This window comes from Podarcis gaigeae (genome assembly GCF_964106915.1).
Source record: "Podarcis gaigeae genome assembly, chromosome: 8".
In the NCBI taxonomy this organism is placed as follows: Eukaryota; Metazoa; Chordata; class Lepidosauria; order Squamata; family Lacertidae; genus Podarcis; species Podarcis gaigeae.
The window spans coordinates 70,340,447-70,357,688 of record NC_139684.1 but is presented as its reverse complement, the minus strand read 5'-3'; the positions used below and the strand labels follow the sequence as shown (position 1 = coordinate 70,357,688).

Below are 17,242 nucleotides of genomic sequence, written 5' to 3'. Positions count from 1 at the left end.
CCAGTTCCCCACATCCCCTTGGTGAGACGTGGCTCCTGTTACATGCATATGCTCTGGGTAGTTTTAATGCAAGGGACAGCCCAAGGAAAGCTTGGCAGACAGCCAGAGCCTTTGGGTCAGAGTTCTTATCTGCTGTGATGCAGAGACCTGCGAGCCCAGAGAAACAGCTGCCACCAGTATAATGTGGAGGAGGCTGATAATCACTTTCCTTCCCGAAATACGAAGCACAGCCAGACTTGTGGGGCTCACGATCAAAAGATAAGGAACTCCCAATGTGTCAGTCCATAGCCTCATAGCAAAGTTGGTATTGCATTTTTTTAGCGATGAGTCACGCCAAGCCAACATGTCTCCCCACCTCTAAAATACCTAGAGCAGTGGTTTGAAATTCCTTTGAAGGAGAGCTGCTCCACCCTTAGAAATGAGCACAGGTGACCTGGCTTCAAAGGGAAAGGACTGTTCTCAGAAAAGCCATGTGGATGCCATGTGTTGCACCCACTAACCCACGTACATTATTTCAACATTGACGCTTTTCAGGGAGGAGCTTGGGAGTACTGTCTATGTCTGCATCAGCCTGCCCATTTCCTGAGATTGTTGGAGATTCTTCATAGATGCCCTCACTGAACTGAGGTGCTGCAACCAGCAACTCTAGAATTGCCTGCCAAGAGTGGCTTGCCCTGGGCCTACATGCCTCTTGGCACATGAATTTCTTAGTTTCCCAGGCCTTAAAAAAACTTTCAGCCTCTCCCAGATTATATGAGTGGCTGCTGCTATTGGCATTTGGGGCTTCAAAGTTTGCAAAAGCGGCCCCATCTTTCAGGTCAAATTCATGACGTTGGTCACATGTTTATTCTGGATGTTTCATTTTAAAGCAGAAGCAAACAAATTTATTTGGGGGGGAGGACAGGAAAAACAGCTGGGAGGGAAGGGGAGAGTTTCAGCAGATATGTTCAAGGTCCCAGTTCAGCTCAGGAATGTGTTCCAGACTTGGGCCCCGTGACTGCTTTTGCTCCAAAACAAAAGTAGCCAGGTTAAGCATGCTTGCTGAAACACATGGAAAATAGCAACTGGAGATTAGCCCATAAGTGTGCCAACCTATATGAGTTGTGCCACAGGCTCACGACATCATGCTAGGCTTTCAACTGTTTGATTGGCTTTTCTGTTAACTATTTATTTATAGGCCCCTGCTGTTCCACTCAGTGGTGTTCAGGACTCCAACAGTAATGCCAATGCAATCAAACAGAATACAAAGCCTTATCTTGCATGACCCAGTTGTGGGATACCATTTGCTGGCTGCAATGAAACAAATGGGCATTTGTCTATTTTCAAATGACTCATCTAAGGATTCTTTACTATCAGAGCAGATAAGGACCTCAAGAACTCATCTGCCTGAGTACTGGGAGAAAAGGGCAAGTTCATTCTTCTCAGGCTTAATACAGTTTCCTCGGTGTGTGTTCTTTGCAGCCGACAGCATCACCTACTGTTGATTTGCACAAAAAACTTGATAACGTTCCGTATTATATCACACTGCGGTTGGTTTGAAAAGCTGGAGAGAGGAAGGTAGAAGTCCTATTAAAAGGCTTCTTCCTCTTTTTGGAGACTACTTGGCTGTTAAGGAAACGTGAAACAAGGCATGGTGTCCATAAAGCTCTCTACTTTATAATGGGCAGTGTGAAGCAAACTTCCTGTCAGAGGAAGTTTCCATTCTCTTTAGTATTTCAGATCTGTGGCAGCTTCACAGCAGAAGAGACAGAATGCTATTGGACTTGTGTCTGGCTGGTGGCCTTCCCTTCATGGAGATAGTGGACAGAAAGAAGTTTTTCTCCCTCTTGTGACACCAGAATTCATGGACATCCAAAGGTTAGAAGATTCAGGACAGATAAAGTACAGGGCAGCCTCAGCAAGGCCTCATCTGATGTTCTTATGATAGGAAAACCCCATGCTCTAGTATTCTGAAAGAAAATATTCTCTGCTCATTCCCTCCACATTCTGTGCAGACTAACGGTGAAGTCATTCTGCAAATATGGAGACTTAACATAGCCAAAACAGCACTACCCACAAGAAAATGGCATCAGCAGATTTGTTGTTAGGCAAGCAGGGATTCAACCATAAGTTGGATCCATGCTCATCAATATAGCCAATTTAATGCATGCTGTACGTGACTGAAAGCGGAGAGAATGAATGGGTAGCAGAAAATGCTTTCCGCTTAAAAAACAACTGTCATCCCTGTGTGGTGGAAAACGTGTTGCTGTATTTATCCTTAGATAGCCTAAGGTGTACAGGCAGTAAAACAAAGCATGAAGACAATGTTGGGTGTTGTAAAAGAGCTGTGATGTCTGTGAAGAAGCTGTGGAGGAATTTGCTGACACGAATAGAGGAATCTATGGCCTTGTTCTTCCTCAAGCCTGTCCCTGTGAAGTTACTTTTGCTCTTCTGATAAAGTCGTTGCCTAGATACCTGACTGCAACTCTGCTTATGTGGCTTCATTTCTGTGCATGTGCAAAGCTAAGGCAAGCGAATGCCTCTCTAGAAGCCGTCTCTGATTTATAGGCCTGTGGATTCCACTTCTGTGGGCTGCTGCTGTTCTGCCCAAGTAAATCTCATGTCAAACATTTCACAACTGGTGTGGCTAATTGAAGAAAATCCACTAAACCAGGCAGCTACCTAAGGAACAGAGGAAGACAGAAGCCTACTCAAACTGTGGTTCGTGGAAGCACTTCAAAATCCTGCAAATTAGCAAGCTTTGGGATTGCGCTCCTCTCACATAACTGCTGATAAAACAAGATTTGAACAAGAACTGAATCGCTTTATTCTTCTAAACAACTTCAACAATGTCAATAAATTAACACTAGCTTTAAACTGAAGGCCAAACTCAGCAGCTCTGCTCATGCGTTACTCATGTGTTGGGAATTCCAGGGGGTAAGGAATGGGGCTGTGCTGCTTGCCCCTGCTCCTGATGGCACACCTTCAGATTAACCCCCCCCCACACACACACACACACTCCCAACACATGGATGTCTTCAAATCAACCCACTAAACATGAGCAGATGCTCATGCATAAAAGTTCCTTTGTCAATCCATCAACTGTGTTGATTGCAAGGACATGGGAGTAGGGGGCTACCCCGGAGATGTTATGTTGAGGGTGGCGCCACAACACAGCCCTGCTCCAGCTTCAATATGTGAGTGCCCTTTATACCCAAATAACTTGGGGAATATGGCTGAAGTTATGCAGGAAAGGCACATCCAATTTTTAATGAAAAACAGTTGCAGGAGGCTGTGAGTCAGGGGGAGGAATGTGAGAGGGAGGTTCAATGCCACAATACCCATATCCTTTTCCCTACGAGTGAAAAAGCAGGTTGGGATAACGTTTGAGAAGAAAAATGGCTGAGGAGGAAAGGATTAAGCAGCCTCTTTCTCTCTTTTTCACTATCCCTCCACTCAAACCTGCAGCCTCCCAAAGCTGCTTTTCGCCTGAAAAAGAAAATACAGGAGACAATTAATGTGCCAGCTGAATAAAAATCTGCTTGCACTTGAGCCCTAGATCAGTTTTTTTTAAAAAAAATAATAACAATAATCAGGCTCAACAATTTGAACACCTGAAACACATTGCTGTAACAACACTCGAAGCATTTTATCTTGAACTACATCAGGTGAGTGAGGAGGGAGAAGAATTCCACCTAGAAATGTAGGGCACATATTTGTGGCTCCTATAAAGAAAAACCTGGGACTGGTGTGCCAAGAAACTCAGTTTGTAGGGCTGTTCATGGAACCGGCTCTTTGAGAATGGGCCATTTGGCTACATGAAGCCAGCAGCAAGTAGAAGCTTCATTGAAGCTAAGGGCTTAAGTCACTCAATGGGACAAGAATGTCAGAACCAAAGAGAGGAACCAGCAAGGGAAGGAAGGGAAGACTCCAAAAGTGCATTAGACACTAATTAACTACGACTTAACAAGATTCAAGTTCTAGGATCCTGAGTCAGTTGTCCAACAAGGGATGGCTAAGATGGTATTGCACAGATAGCACCTGACTCAATCAAGGGACAGCTAAAGCAATGAAGCTTACAATATTATTTGAGCTGTCTCCTGAAGAGATGAAATAAAGCCTATTGGCTACAGAGAGGAGGACAGCGCCAGTCTTCCCCTGTAGTTTCCTCTCCTTTAATGCTACAATGAAGAATGCACCAGGTATGCAGGCTGAGGGATGTCTTGCACACATACAACTCTTCCAAGCCAATATGGGGTGTCACAGGAGATTAACAAAACAGGATGGGGTGTCTTTTTCTAAGAGTGGGCTGTAGCAACCATAACCTCTATCTGAAATGAACCTTTGCAAGGATGGATAACCTATAGCAGTTATGTTGTTGGTGGACTCCAACTCCCATCAGCCCCAGCCAGCACGGCCAAGGATGATGAGAGTTATAATCCAGAAACATCTGGTGGGCCACAGGTTACCAGCCTCTGGCCAAGAAGCATGGAAGCCATGCTTCCTGACTTCATCTTCTAGGCTTAGCCCATGCTGGTGATCCTGGAGGCAGCTTTACCATGTATCTGTGCCCCCACCCCAGATGATGCACGAGTTGCAATGGGGCCAACAACACTCCTGTGAAGGTCAGCATGTGATGACATGAATTCCTTAGAGCGGGGATAGCCAACGTAGTGCCCTTGAGATGTTGCTGGCTACCACTCCCATCACTCCTTCCGTTGGCCATGTTTGCTGGAATTAATAATATCTGGAGCACAATGTTTTGTCTACCCCAGGCGTAAGAGGGATACCACATGGGAAAAATAAATGATGGTGGTGGGATTGACCATCTCCCCCCAACCCGCTTGCCCTGTATGATGTCCCTGCGAAGCTAGAAAAAACTCTTACATTAAAAAAAAAAAAGTTCAAAGGCCTGGGATCATCTTGACAGGTACAGACCAAAATATGGGTACCCACAGCCCAGAACTCCTCTCGCCTTATTACTAGAAAGTCTTGGCCACATGGGATGCAGCAGCATATAGCTGGGCTCACAAACAGCTGTCCCCAAGAGTCCCATTTCCTTGACGCTGTGCAACCTTTGAAGCACCAGCAAAGAAGCTCTGAGCAAGTCCATATGCCCGACGGTTGATATGTCCTCGTGTAGCCTCTTGGTCACCGTGTCCTTGTACAACCAGCTGCCGAAAACCTGGCACACCTTTGCCAGCTAGATCTCCATTGTCCATTTCATCACCAGTGACCGGGACTGCAGCCTGCAAAGTAGGGTGCAAACATTTGTAGTAGACACTTCTCAAAAGGATCCCGGCTACGTAGCAGGGCAGGGCTGCGTAGAGCGCATGCGCCGCAAGGTGGGAATCGTAGTTCAAGGGAAAGGTGTTCCAGAGCCATGAGACGGCAAGGATGGCGCTGTCAACCAAGAGGAACATGTAGTAGATTGCAGAGCGGTAGCATGTCTTCCCCTCGGCCACATTGAACCAGCAGAAGTAGAGTATGACGGCCACCACAGCCCGATAAGGCCACTCAAAGGCGGAGTGTTCCATGAAGTCTGTACCTTGCAACGTAACCCAGAGAAACATGGCGGACCAGACTGCCAGGAAATGGAGGGAAACGTAGCTCGGAAAGACCACCGCAAAGAGTGCCAGGCACAGGATGCGAGGGCACACCAACAGGAAGTTCCACAGGAAGTAGATGGTGGAGGACCGGCGGCCCAGCTTGTGCTTCTCCCGCAGGAAGCTGCGCAGGGTTTGGTGATAGTCCAAGAGGGCCCAGGCGATACACAGGAAAGAGGTGCAAATCCCAAGCACTGAAATGAGAGGAGGAAGAGACCAATCAAATCCACACTACACAAAGACAGGCACTGGTGCTACTAGGAAGAACATGCGGCCTGCTGACATTCTCCAGTTGGGTGTAAAAATAATAAGAATCCAGTCCTTAAGACTGAAAGGATGCATTTGAAACTATATGGGCGATATCTGTCGAAATCTGAGATGCCAGGGTGGGTGGCAAAGTGTACAGAGGGCACTGATAGAACCACAGAATTGTAGAGTTGGAAGGGGACTTGTGGGTTATCTAGCCCCCCCCCTGCAATGCAGGAATCTCATCAAAAGCGTCCATGATAGACGGCCACTTCCATAACCTCCTGTGGTCTTGGGGCAGGTTTTTAGTGCCCTGAACCAAACTATGTGATGTTGGGTCGGTAACTGTCTCTCAGTCCAACCCATCTTGCAGGGTGGTTGTGAGGATTAAAAAAAATTAAGCAGGAAGAGAAGAGAATATGCTGCCTTTATCTGATAAGAAGAAAGACAGTGTGAATTAGCAGAAGCAGCCAAAAATAATGGCCAACAAATGTATGTTTATGGCCTTTAAAATGGCCTTTGGGGGTGTATTAGTGAGGTGTTGTTGTTATGTTATGCATTTTGTGTTTTTTCCTCTGTAAACCACCCTCTGATCTTCCCATGAAGGGCGGCATATAAATTTAATAAATAATAATAACTTTGCTATTAGTGAATGTGATGTATACGAGTCACCTGGGGTGGTCCTATTTTCTCTGTACCTTTTAAACTGGTCTGTTGCCCTCAGGTGTGAAGTATGCTTCAGCTGCCCACCCACCCAGCTTCTCCACAAGGAATGGGAGATGCCATCTTGTCCTTTGTCTCAGCAAAATGCCTTGGGTTGTGCCCAGCAGGGTGGGTTGGGGTGTTAAAGAAGGGTGGGTGGGAGTAGGAGGTGACCTCATTGGAATGTTTTTGTTTATTTGTTTATCTTTAAATAAATAAATTGTTAGGTTTAATACCTGCCCTTCACCATAGGGTCTCAGGGCAGGCCATAATGACATAAAATATAACAGTAAAAACAAATCAGAATCACGATTACAGTGGGTCCTAAAATATACATCTCGAGTGTCAAAAGCTGCATAATGAAGGTGCCAAACACACCTCTGCGGGGAGGGAATGCCACAACTCAGGGGCCACCACAGAAAATGCCCTCTCTTGCCACCAAGTCACCACAAACTCCAGAGGGTGGAGGAACTACCAAGAGGGCACTCACTCTCTGCTGGTCTTAACATCTAAGAGGGAAGAAGGCCATCTTTCAGATATTTGGGGGCTGAGTCATTTAGAGCTTTAAACACTAGTCTGTTGCCCTCAGTTCGTTGTTTCCCTTCATCCCGTTTGTATTCTGTACATGAAATGGGAGAGAGGCCCTTCTTCTTCTTCCTTGCCTCAGGTAGCAAAATGCCTTGGGCCTGTCCTGTTCTTAGCCATGGTTCAAGACAGGCAGCTGGTTGGCCAATGCGAGAATGGGACACTGGACCAGTGGGAACTTAATAGCCTTTGCTTGTCTTCTTATTGGATTTAAACTGAAACGAGCTACACAAACCACACAAGGAAACTTTTGGAACCAAACAAACCAGTCCTTTATCCTGCGCCCTTCTGGACAGACACTCACCCTGAAATATCTCTGCTTTCTGCGTGCATAGGATAATGTAGAGCCCCAAGACGAGCTGAGGGGCGCTTTCCAGGAAGGTCTCAAAGAGGCGCAAGAAGCTGATGTCATGGGACAGGAAAACAGCATAAGCAATATCTTTGTCTGCTTTCGTCCGGCACACGCGGAAGCCCACCTTCAGAACATAGAAACACCTGCGCAAAGGGAAGGCGACACAAAATTCTTAGGGTGGGTCATGAAGGAGAGCCAATGTGGGGGTGGCGGGTAGACTGTGGAGATCCAGCTCAAATCCTCACAAGGCCCCAAACCATACAGTAGAGTAACCTTGGGGTAGTTTCTCTTTCTCTCTACCTCAGCTACCTCATAAGGTTGTTGTGAGGCTAAAAAACAGGAAAGATCTTCGTGAGAAGGGCAGGTCATAAAAATGCAATAAATGTTGTTGCATGCCACCCCAATCTCCGAGTGATGAGAGATTCAAGAGGCGAGCGGTGAGAGATTCAAGACACTTACCTACGGTTCAGTTTCCTTGGAATGACACCACCCACAAGAAAGAAAGAGCTGTCAGCAGACTCAAGGAAACCCCGAGGTTTCCAAAAGTACAAAAAACCCACAACCTTTGGCATAGGTGAAAACAACCCTCAGGGTTTTTGATCTGAGGCAATCCAGTCAGATAGGTGGCATATAAAAACTATAATAATAATAACAATAAATTATTAAAAGGTAAAGGTACCCCTGCCCGTACGGGCCAGGCGTGTCCGACTCTGGGGTTGCGCGCCCATCTCACTTAAGAGGCCGGGGGCCAGCGCTGTCCGGAGACACTTGCGGGTCACGTGGCCAGCGTGACGAAGCTGCATCTGGCGAGCCAGCGCAGCACACGGAAACACCGTTTACCTTCCTGCTAGTAAGCGGTCCCTATTTATCTACTTGCACCCAGGGGTGCTTTCGAACTGCTAGGTTGGCAGGCACTGGGACCGAACGACGGGAGCTCACCCCGCCGCAGGGATTCAAACCGCCGACCTGACGATCGGCAAGTCCTAGGCGCTGAGGTTTTACCCACAGCGCCACCTGCGTCCCCAATAAATTATTATTATTATCCAAATAAGTTAAATAAGGATGATCACACTCAGTGAACATGGAATGCTGATTGACTGTTGGGGAGAAATGAAAACTGGGCAGGAAAGGGAAGGGAAGCTGATTGTCTGGAACACAGAACAGGACATGCCACACTGCAGCATTTTGTTGCAGGCCTCACCTGCTAATATTTTACTTGTACTGTAGTACTTATCTGATTAACAGATACTATAATCACCCTACATTCTAGAAGTTAAGATCAATCCTCCTTGCGTAGCCCAGTCTCCAAACTTATGTTTGTATAGAATCACAGATTATTTTGCCAGGTTCCATAAACTAAAAGCAGACGTAAATGAGGGGCGGGGGGCTTGGCTCCTAGGAAAAGAGGACTCCCACATCCTATCACAGAACTTCACTGTACATGGTACCTCAGGTTAAGTACTTAATTCGTTCCAGAGGTCCATACTTAACCTGAAACTGTTCTTAACTTGAAGCACCACTTTAGCTAATGGGGCCTCCTGCTGCCGCCGCGCTGCTGGAAGCCCAATTTCTGTTCTCATCCTGAAGCAAAGTTCTCAACCTGAAGCACTATTTCTGGGTTAGCGGAGTCTGTAACCTGAAGCGTATGTAACCTGAGGTACCACTGTACTTGCTCCCCAGTATCTTACAGCAAGGGACACAGCATCCCTGATTGTCCTTACCTGTACAGGTAGCCCAGCTGTAGGATGTGTAACACAAGGAGGGTCCGCCGTGTGGGCAGCGCTTCCATCAAGTCTGGGGGGTCACTCCAGTACCAGGCGCAGCTGAAGAACTGCGTTACCAGCGACGACAAGGCCAACAGCCCCAGCACCAGCCCACCCCAGTGGTAGTTCCCGGCCTTCAAGTAGCTGGCGGCCACCCATGCGTCAGCGCCCAGGTCTACCAGAAATGCAGCCGTGCCCATCAAGGCAAAGGCTAGGTCCCAATAACGGTACCGAGGAGGCCAAGGTGCGTTGCAGCTGGGACCACAGCCAGACCATGCCATGGTTTGGGGGCCAACAGGTCCAAAGTGGGTCTGTGGTCCCTACTGCCAACTCCGAAGGGGGCGGTCTGCAACCTCGCTGCTGCTAGTCACTTAGAAAAGGGACAAAGGTCCCCCACCTCAATTGCATCAAAAAACAAGTGAGAGCAACTTAACTAAGGCGTGCCCTAATGTCTCCTTCTTTCGCGTGGGTGGTCTCCCTCTCAGTCGTCTTTTGGGGGAGGTATAGGGTCCAGGAAAGGGGTCTTTCCAGGGACAACAACCCCCCCCCTTTTAAAAAAATCCCCTACAACTTCCAAGCAATCCTTCCTTCCTGGACTCTTCGAGAGCGTCTCTCTGAGCCGCTATGTCCGGCTTGCTCCGCCTCGTCCGACGGCTTCCCCGCGGCTAGCTGACCCTACATGCTGCCGAGTTCTCCTCCTCCGCAGCCCTGGATCGCGCAGGATCCTTCCTTCCTCGACGACGGAAGGGGATTCGCTCTGGGTAGGTCGCCGGCCGATCGCCATGGCACCGTCAGCCCGCCTTTCTCCTCCTCCTCCTCTTTTCGTCTCTTCCCGCGCTCCAGGCCTACCAGAAACTTTTGCAGACGGAGCGGGCTGCTGCCTCCACCTCCTACCGGCTTCCAAGCCCTCCTTGGGCCGGGCCGGGCCGAGCCTCTTTGGGCGGAGAGGCGGCATAGCAAGCGGGACGGAGCACGCCCATCACCCGCCCAGCAAGAGGGCAGGCCTTCTTCTCTCTCCAGGGCCCCACTCGCCGTCTAGTCTGGAACAGACGTGGTTGTTTTGCTGGTTCTTGTGCAACTGGCCTCGGGGAAATCACACACCAGGCTAAAAAAGGGTAAGTCATGGCTCCGTTAGCTGAGATTCCGTTATGTGAAGCATTCATGCCCATATCTTCATTTTTATTGCATTTTATTTTGTAGAGGTTGTAGAAAGATTATTGCTACAACCTCTAAAAAATAAAATGCAATAAAAATCAAGTTGGTTGTACTTGGAACAAAACGTCAATGGTTTTTCCCCCCTTATTTTTTTAAGTGTATATTTTGATTTAATGGAGGGTAGTGTACATGGAAACTCCAAGAATTGTGGAGTTGGACGGGACCACACATTTGAAACCTGGGTCTCTGGGGTCCTAATCCCAAAAGTTTAATCGCTACACTGCTCTGTAGGAAAAAGCCCTTCCTTAGTCTTGTCTGGTTTGGAAATGGCTGAAGGCAAAAGCCTATGTGGTAAGATGTCACTATCCTTTGACTTGGACTTTAAACATGCAGACAAGAAAAAAAACACAAGGTTTGGGTTTTAAAATGTACAAGTGGGACCTGCAACAAAATATTGCAGTGTATTCTCACCTTGCAGGAGTGCTTCACTCTCTTGCTTGTTCTCTTACTTGCTCTCTAATTTTATTTAATTTACACCCCATCCATGTGGTTCCAGGCCTATTTGCCAGCCAGCCATGTCCTCCAACATACTACATTTCATCCCTCTCTTCTGACACACCATTCCATGGTTACTGAGCATGCTCCATCCTCATTTTACTCTTAAGTTTGCTTCTTTTTTAAAAATTGTCCTTCTATTAACCTCAGAATTCACCCAAGCATTTGGGTACCTCCCTCTTGTTCCTTCATGGTTCCAATTACTCCCGGGTTAGTTACATACACCATTAGAATAAAATAACATAACATAATAAGAGTTTTTGGTTCAGACCAATGGCCCATCTAGTCCAGCATACTGGTCTTAACAGTGGCCAATTCAAAGCGCATCCCTTCCAAGAATCATGAGAACCATAGTTCACTATAATCCCCAGCACCCTTAGCAGACTACAATTCCCAGAATTCTTTGGGGGAAGTTGTGTGCATGAAATGTTCTTTAAATGTATGGTGCAAATACAGCCTTAAAGCCTGGAGGTTTCTCCTCTTGGTGTTCTGCTGATTGCCAGGGCTTCAAAGCACCACAAAAACAGGTCACCTGGAATCATGATGCCAGGTGCACAAGCAATCGGACAACTGAAGGAGGCTGCAGGTGAAAATCAGAAACTGGCCGAAGAGACCAGCCAAAGAGTGGGAGAGTTGGAAAAAGAAGTAAGGCCGCTCAGTAAGCAGGTTGGGGAACACCAGACCTATCTCTCCATGTTGGAACTTCGGAACAGGGAGATTAATTTAAGGATAAGATCGATACCAGAAGTGGAAGAAGGTAATCTAGCTGAGTTTCTGACCAAAGAATTCTCCAAGTTCTGGGGTCTAGAGGAGGAAGACTTTAAAATTGTGTCAGCCTTCAGACTTGGAAGACTTACAAAGAGAGAAAGGCCCAGAGACTGTTTGATTACGTTGAGATCAAAGGAGGAAAGGGACAAGATTTTGGGCCTGCACTACGGAAGCTCCTTGAACATTTCGGACAAAAGAATTGAGATTTTTAAGGACATTCCTAAACAGCTGTTGGATCTTAGATCTGAATATTTGGACTTAGTAAAACTGCTGAGAAGCAACTCAATCATCTTTAGGTGGGATTTTCCCCAAGGACTATCTTTTACCTTTAGAGGGAAGAAGATTAAAATTAGAACTTTGGAAGATAGGGATAAGTTTTTGACTGCCTACGGAGAGGACCTTCATAAAGGACTTGAACTACCCTCAGGGCCTGAACCACCACAGGTGCCTGTACCTCAGAACCCTGAAGACTCACAGAACAAAATACCATCCCAAGGAAACTAAACAGATCTATCCAGGATGTCTCTGCAACTTTTAAGTTGGAATATAAATGGCTGCAACAGTCCGGAAAAAAGGAAGAAAATCTTTCACATATTAAAAAAGGAGCAACTAGACATTACTTGTTTACAAGAAACACATGTGACTAGGCTCCATAGAAAAATATTGGTAAATAAAAGGTTAGGCCAAGAATTTATATCTTCGGACTTAGTTAAGAAGAGAGGAGTGGTGATATATGCAAAGGAGAGCCTCTCACCAAAATTTCTATTTAAAGATGAACATGGAAGAATTTTGGCAATTGAAATACAGCACCAAGGAGAGAAAATTTTGATATTAGGAATCTACGCTCCAAATGAAGGGAAATCAGAATTCTACAAGAAGTTGCATGAGATTATGCTGGATTATCTGGACTATGATAACATCATTATGATGGGAGATATGAATGGGATCGTTTCTACAAACATGGATAGGTCACAAAGCCAAAAGGTTACTAAAGAAGGCAGACTACCAAAGACCTTTTTTGAAATGACAGACAACATGGACTGGATTGATATATGGAGGACAAAGAACCCCTTAGGGAAAGAAGGAACATTTTTCTCTGAAGCCCAACTGACTTGGACAAGAATTGACCAAATATGGATTTCTAGAGGTCTGGCTCCTAAGGTGAAGAAAGTGGAAATCTGCCCAAAGACCTGCTCCGATCATAACGCGTTGAAAATGGACATGACATTATTACCAACCGGCTCCTTTAGATGGAAGATGAATGACAACTTGTTTAGAGATCAGGAGATTATCAAGAAGGCCAAAAAAACAATAAAGGACTATTTTGAGATAAATTTGAACACTGCTGTGGAAAAAAGAACAATCTGGGACGCAAGCAAAGCTGTGATGAGAGGGTTCTTGATACAACAGAACGCCATAAAGAAAAGACTACAAAATGAGAAAAAGGACAAGATTTTGGGGAAAATTAAAGAGTTAGAGAAGAAACTAAGAGTAAACCCGAAGTCACAGCCGATTTTGAGAGAAATTAAACTTCATCAGGCACAATATTCCAAACTGATAAATCAGGAAATAGAATGGAAGATTAAATCAATGAAACAAAAAACATTTGAATCGGCTAATAAATGTGGGAAACTGCTGGCTTGGCAGTTGAAGAAGAGACAAAAGCTGAACATAGTAACAAATTTGGAAATAGAAGGAAGGAATATTCAGAACCCGGCGGAAATTAGAAAATGTTTCCAGAAATATTTTAAGAAATTATACACTCAAGGGCCACAAAAGGAGGAAGAGATTGCAAAATTTTTGGAGAAAAATGGACTTAAAAAACTATCACAAGAAAATAGATCACTCCTGAATAGTAAAATAACACGACTAGAGATAGAACAGGCCATTCAGAATATGAAGTTGGGCAAGTCTCCAGGGCCAGATGGCTTGACCTCCAAGTACTATAAGACATTAAGTGACTATTTGATTCAACCACTGATGGAGGTCAGCAATGAAATTATGGAGGGAAAGAAGGCGCCTGAATCGTGGAAGGAAGCTTTCATCACATTGATACCAAAATCAGAAACTGAAAAGACACAACTTAAGAACTACCGTCCCATTTCCCTTTTAAATGTGGATTACAAAATATTTGCTGACGTTTTGGCAGGAAGACTCAAAAGAGTTTTAAATGAGATAATTCATAAAGACCAGGCAGGCTTTCTCCCAGGAAGACATTTATTTGCTAATACAAGGAACATTATTGACATTTTGGAACTTTTGCAAACAAATATTAACACTAAAGCAGTTCTAATTTTTATAGACGCGGAGAAGGCCTTCGATAATATTTCTTGGAAATTTATGAAGGGGAATTTAAAAGAAATGGGAGTGGGGCGGGGTTTTGAAAATGGGATTGACGCGATTTATTCAGAACAAAAGGCAAAACTGATAGTCAACAATGTGGTTACAGAAGAGTTTAAGATTGAAAAAGGGACACGACAAGGCTGCCCGATTTCCCCCTTGCTGTTTATTTCTGTCCTGGAGGTGCTCTTGAACTTGATTAGAGGGGACCGGTTGGTGCAAGGGATTCAGATCGGAGCGAAACAATATAAACTTAAAGCTTTTGCAGATGACCTTGTTTTGACATTGCAAGAGCCAGAATCTAGTACAAAAAGAGTGTTACAATTGATTCAGGACTTTGGTCGGGTAGCGGGCTTTAAACTAAACAAACAGAAAACTAAGGTGTTGGGAAAAAACTTGACAGATGCAGAGTCAGAACGGTTTCAGAGAGAAACAGAACTAACTGTGGTTAAAAAAGTAAAGTACCTAGGGGTAAACATAACAGCAAAAAATCTGAGTCTATTTAAGGATAATTATGAAAAATGTTGGTCTGAAATTAAGAGAGACTTGGACAGTTGGTCAAAATTGAAGCTTTCTTTGTTAGGCCGAATTGCTGCTATTAAGATGAATGTATTGCCTAAGATGTTGTTTTTGTTTCAAACATTGCAAATTGTGGATAAGACGGAGTGCTTCAGGAAGTGGCAGAGAGATATTTCTAAATTTGTCTGGCAGGGCAAAAAGCCCAGAATTAAGTTTAAGATATTAACTGATGCGAAAGAAAGAGGGGGCTTTGCCCTGCCAGACTTAAGGTTGTACTACGAAGCCGCAGCTTTCTGCTGGCTAAAAGACTGGCTACTTCTAGAGGACACTGACGTGTTAGATTTAGAAGGTTTTAACAATGCATTTGGCTGGCATGCATACTTATGGTATGACAAAGTTAAGATCAATAAGGCCTTTAAGAACCATATTGTTAGGAAAGCAGTGTTTAATGTCTGGACAAAATACAAAGACCTATTGGAAAATAAAACTCCAAGATGGCTATCACCTCTGGAGGCTAAGGCCCGAAAAAGACCCAATATGGAGGCCAAATGGCCGAAATATTGGGAAATAATAGAGAAAGAGGGCAACAATTGGAAATTGCAGAGTTTGGAAAAAATGAAAGACAAAGTGCGAGACTGGTTACATTACGCTCAGATTCAAGAAATTTTTAAAAAGGATAAAAAGTTAGGATTCCAGGTGGAGAAATCGAAGTTGGAAACAGAATTGTTAGAACCTAAGACTAAAGTACTCTCAAGAATGTATAACTTGCTGTTGAAATGGAATACACAAGATGAAATGGTTAAGTCGGCCATGATAAAGTGGGCACAGGATATTGGGCATAATATTATGTTTGAGGATTGGGAAAGGTTGTGGACCACGGGGATGAACTTCACGGCATGTAATGCTCTGAAGGAAAATGTAATGAAAATGATATATAGGTGGTACATGACCCCAGTTAAACTAGCCAAAATATGCCATGTGCCAGACAACAAATGTTGGAAATGTAAGGAAAATGAAGGAACATTCTTTCACCTCTGGTGGACTTGTCCCAGGGTGAGGGTCTTCTGGGAAATGATATATAATGAGCTGAAAAAGGTATTTAAGTATACCTTCCTTAAGAAACCAGAGGCCTTCCTCCTGGGCATTGTCGGCCAGATGGTGCCAAAGAAGGACCGAACATTCTTTTTGTACGCAACAGCAGCAGCAAGGATACTTATCGCCAAGAAGTGGAAAACTCAAGATCTACCCACTCTGGAAGAATGGCAGATGCAGCTGATGGACTATATGCAACTGGCTGAGATGACTGGCAGAATTCGAGACCTGGGAGAAGAGAGGGTTGAAGAAGATTGGAGGAAATTTAAGACTTATTTACAAAAATATTGTGACTTGGTGGAAAGTTAAGTAGGATGTTTGATCATAAATAATTGGCCACCACAAAATCGGATCGAAATGGGATGTAAAGTGAGATTAAGAGAAATTAATTTACAGACGATTATATTTAAATAAGTGGTTATAAAATTTGCAAATTAGATGATAAATTGCTGGGAAAAATTTATGATGATGAAAATGGCAGCGGGAGATGTGAGGAAGTCCAAAGAAGTTATGAAACTCTGTTGAGATAAAAGAAAGGTTGTTTATCTTTGTACTTTATTTTGTAAAAACCCCTAATAAAAATTTATTAAAAAAAAAAAAAAGAATCATGATGCCAGGTGATTTATGGGCAGCGCCACCCATATGCCAAACCTGGCCTGGGCAGGGAAAGATAAGAATCCGGCCCACCAGGCAGATGCAGTTCCCCACCCCTGTTGCATAGGCAGTGGTGCAATTAGGTTATTTTAGACTTTGGACTTAATGGTGTTATGGGCCTGCTAGGAGAGGATATCTTGTTATCCAGGAAAAACAAATAAATAGGGAACAGATGAATAGTTGTGCACAGCAGAATTTCAAGGCCAGAGGAATTAAAAGTATTCAGAAACTTCAAATGATAGTACAGGACACAGCAGCTCAAATTTTCTTAGGAGCTTCAGGACATATATTTGGTTATCATCTTGGGCTTAATGCACATAGCTTTCCAAATCCTGGGAACCATAGTATACTCCCCACAGGGTAAACAGGTGTCCCACATAAGTTTTTAAGAATGTAAGAACCCTGCTAGATCGGCCAAGACTCATCTAATCCAGCAGACTGGCCAGCAGATTTGGCCAGCCAAATGCCTGTGGGAAGCCTGAGTGCAACAACAACTCTTCTCACTTGTGTTTTCCAGCAACTGGCATTCAGAGGTGTATCGCCTCGAACCGTGGAGGTAGAACATAGCCATTCTGGCTAGTAGATACTGATAGTCTTATCACCCACAAATTCATCCAATCTTTTTTAAGTCATTCACATTAGTGGCCATCACTACATTTTCTGGGAGCGAATCCCACTAACTATGTGTTGTGTGAAGAAGTTATTTCTGTTATCTTCCAACATTCAGCATCACTGGATGTCCCCACCCTCTCTCCCCACTTCCCCACCACCACTATGCATAGTTTTATACACTTCTATCATGACACCTCTTATTTCTCTTCTCTCTAAACCGAAAAAGCCCCAAATGCTGTAACCGTTCATCATAGGAGTTCCATTCCCGTGATCATTTCACTTCCTCTTTTCTGAACTTTCCCCAGGCAGCATTC

At 44.7% G+C, this 17,242-nt stretch overlaps 1 protein-coding gene across 1 annotated transcript; it reads right to left on the bottom strand.

Annotated features, from left to right (window-relative positions):
- Positions 1-2,782: 2,782 nt before the first annotated feature.
- XKR8 (XK related 8) lies at positions 2,783-17,237 on the bottom strand. Its single transcript, XM_083750882.1, has 4 exons — positions 17,123-17,237; positions 9,192-10,338; positions 7,423-7,613; positions 2,783-5,779 (listed from the first exon to the last, which is right to left on the bottom strand). The coding sequence occupies exons 2-4, from the start codon at positions 9,512-9,514 to the stop codon at positions 5,007-5,009; spliced, it is 1,287 nt and encodes a 428-aa protein (XP_083607008.1). The 5' UTR covers positions 9,515-10,338; positions 17,123-17,237; the 3' UTR covers positions 2,783-5,006.
- Between the last annotated feature and the right edge of the window lie 5 nt (positions 17,238-17,242).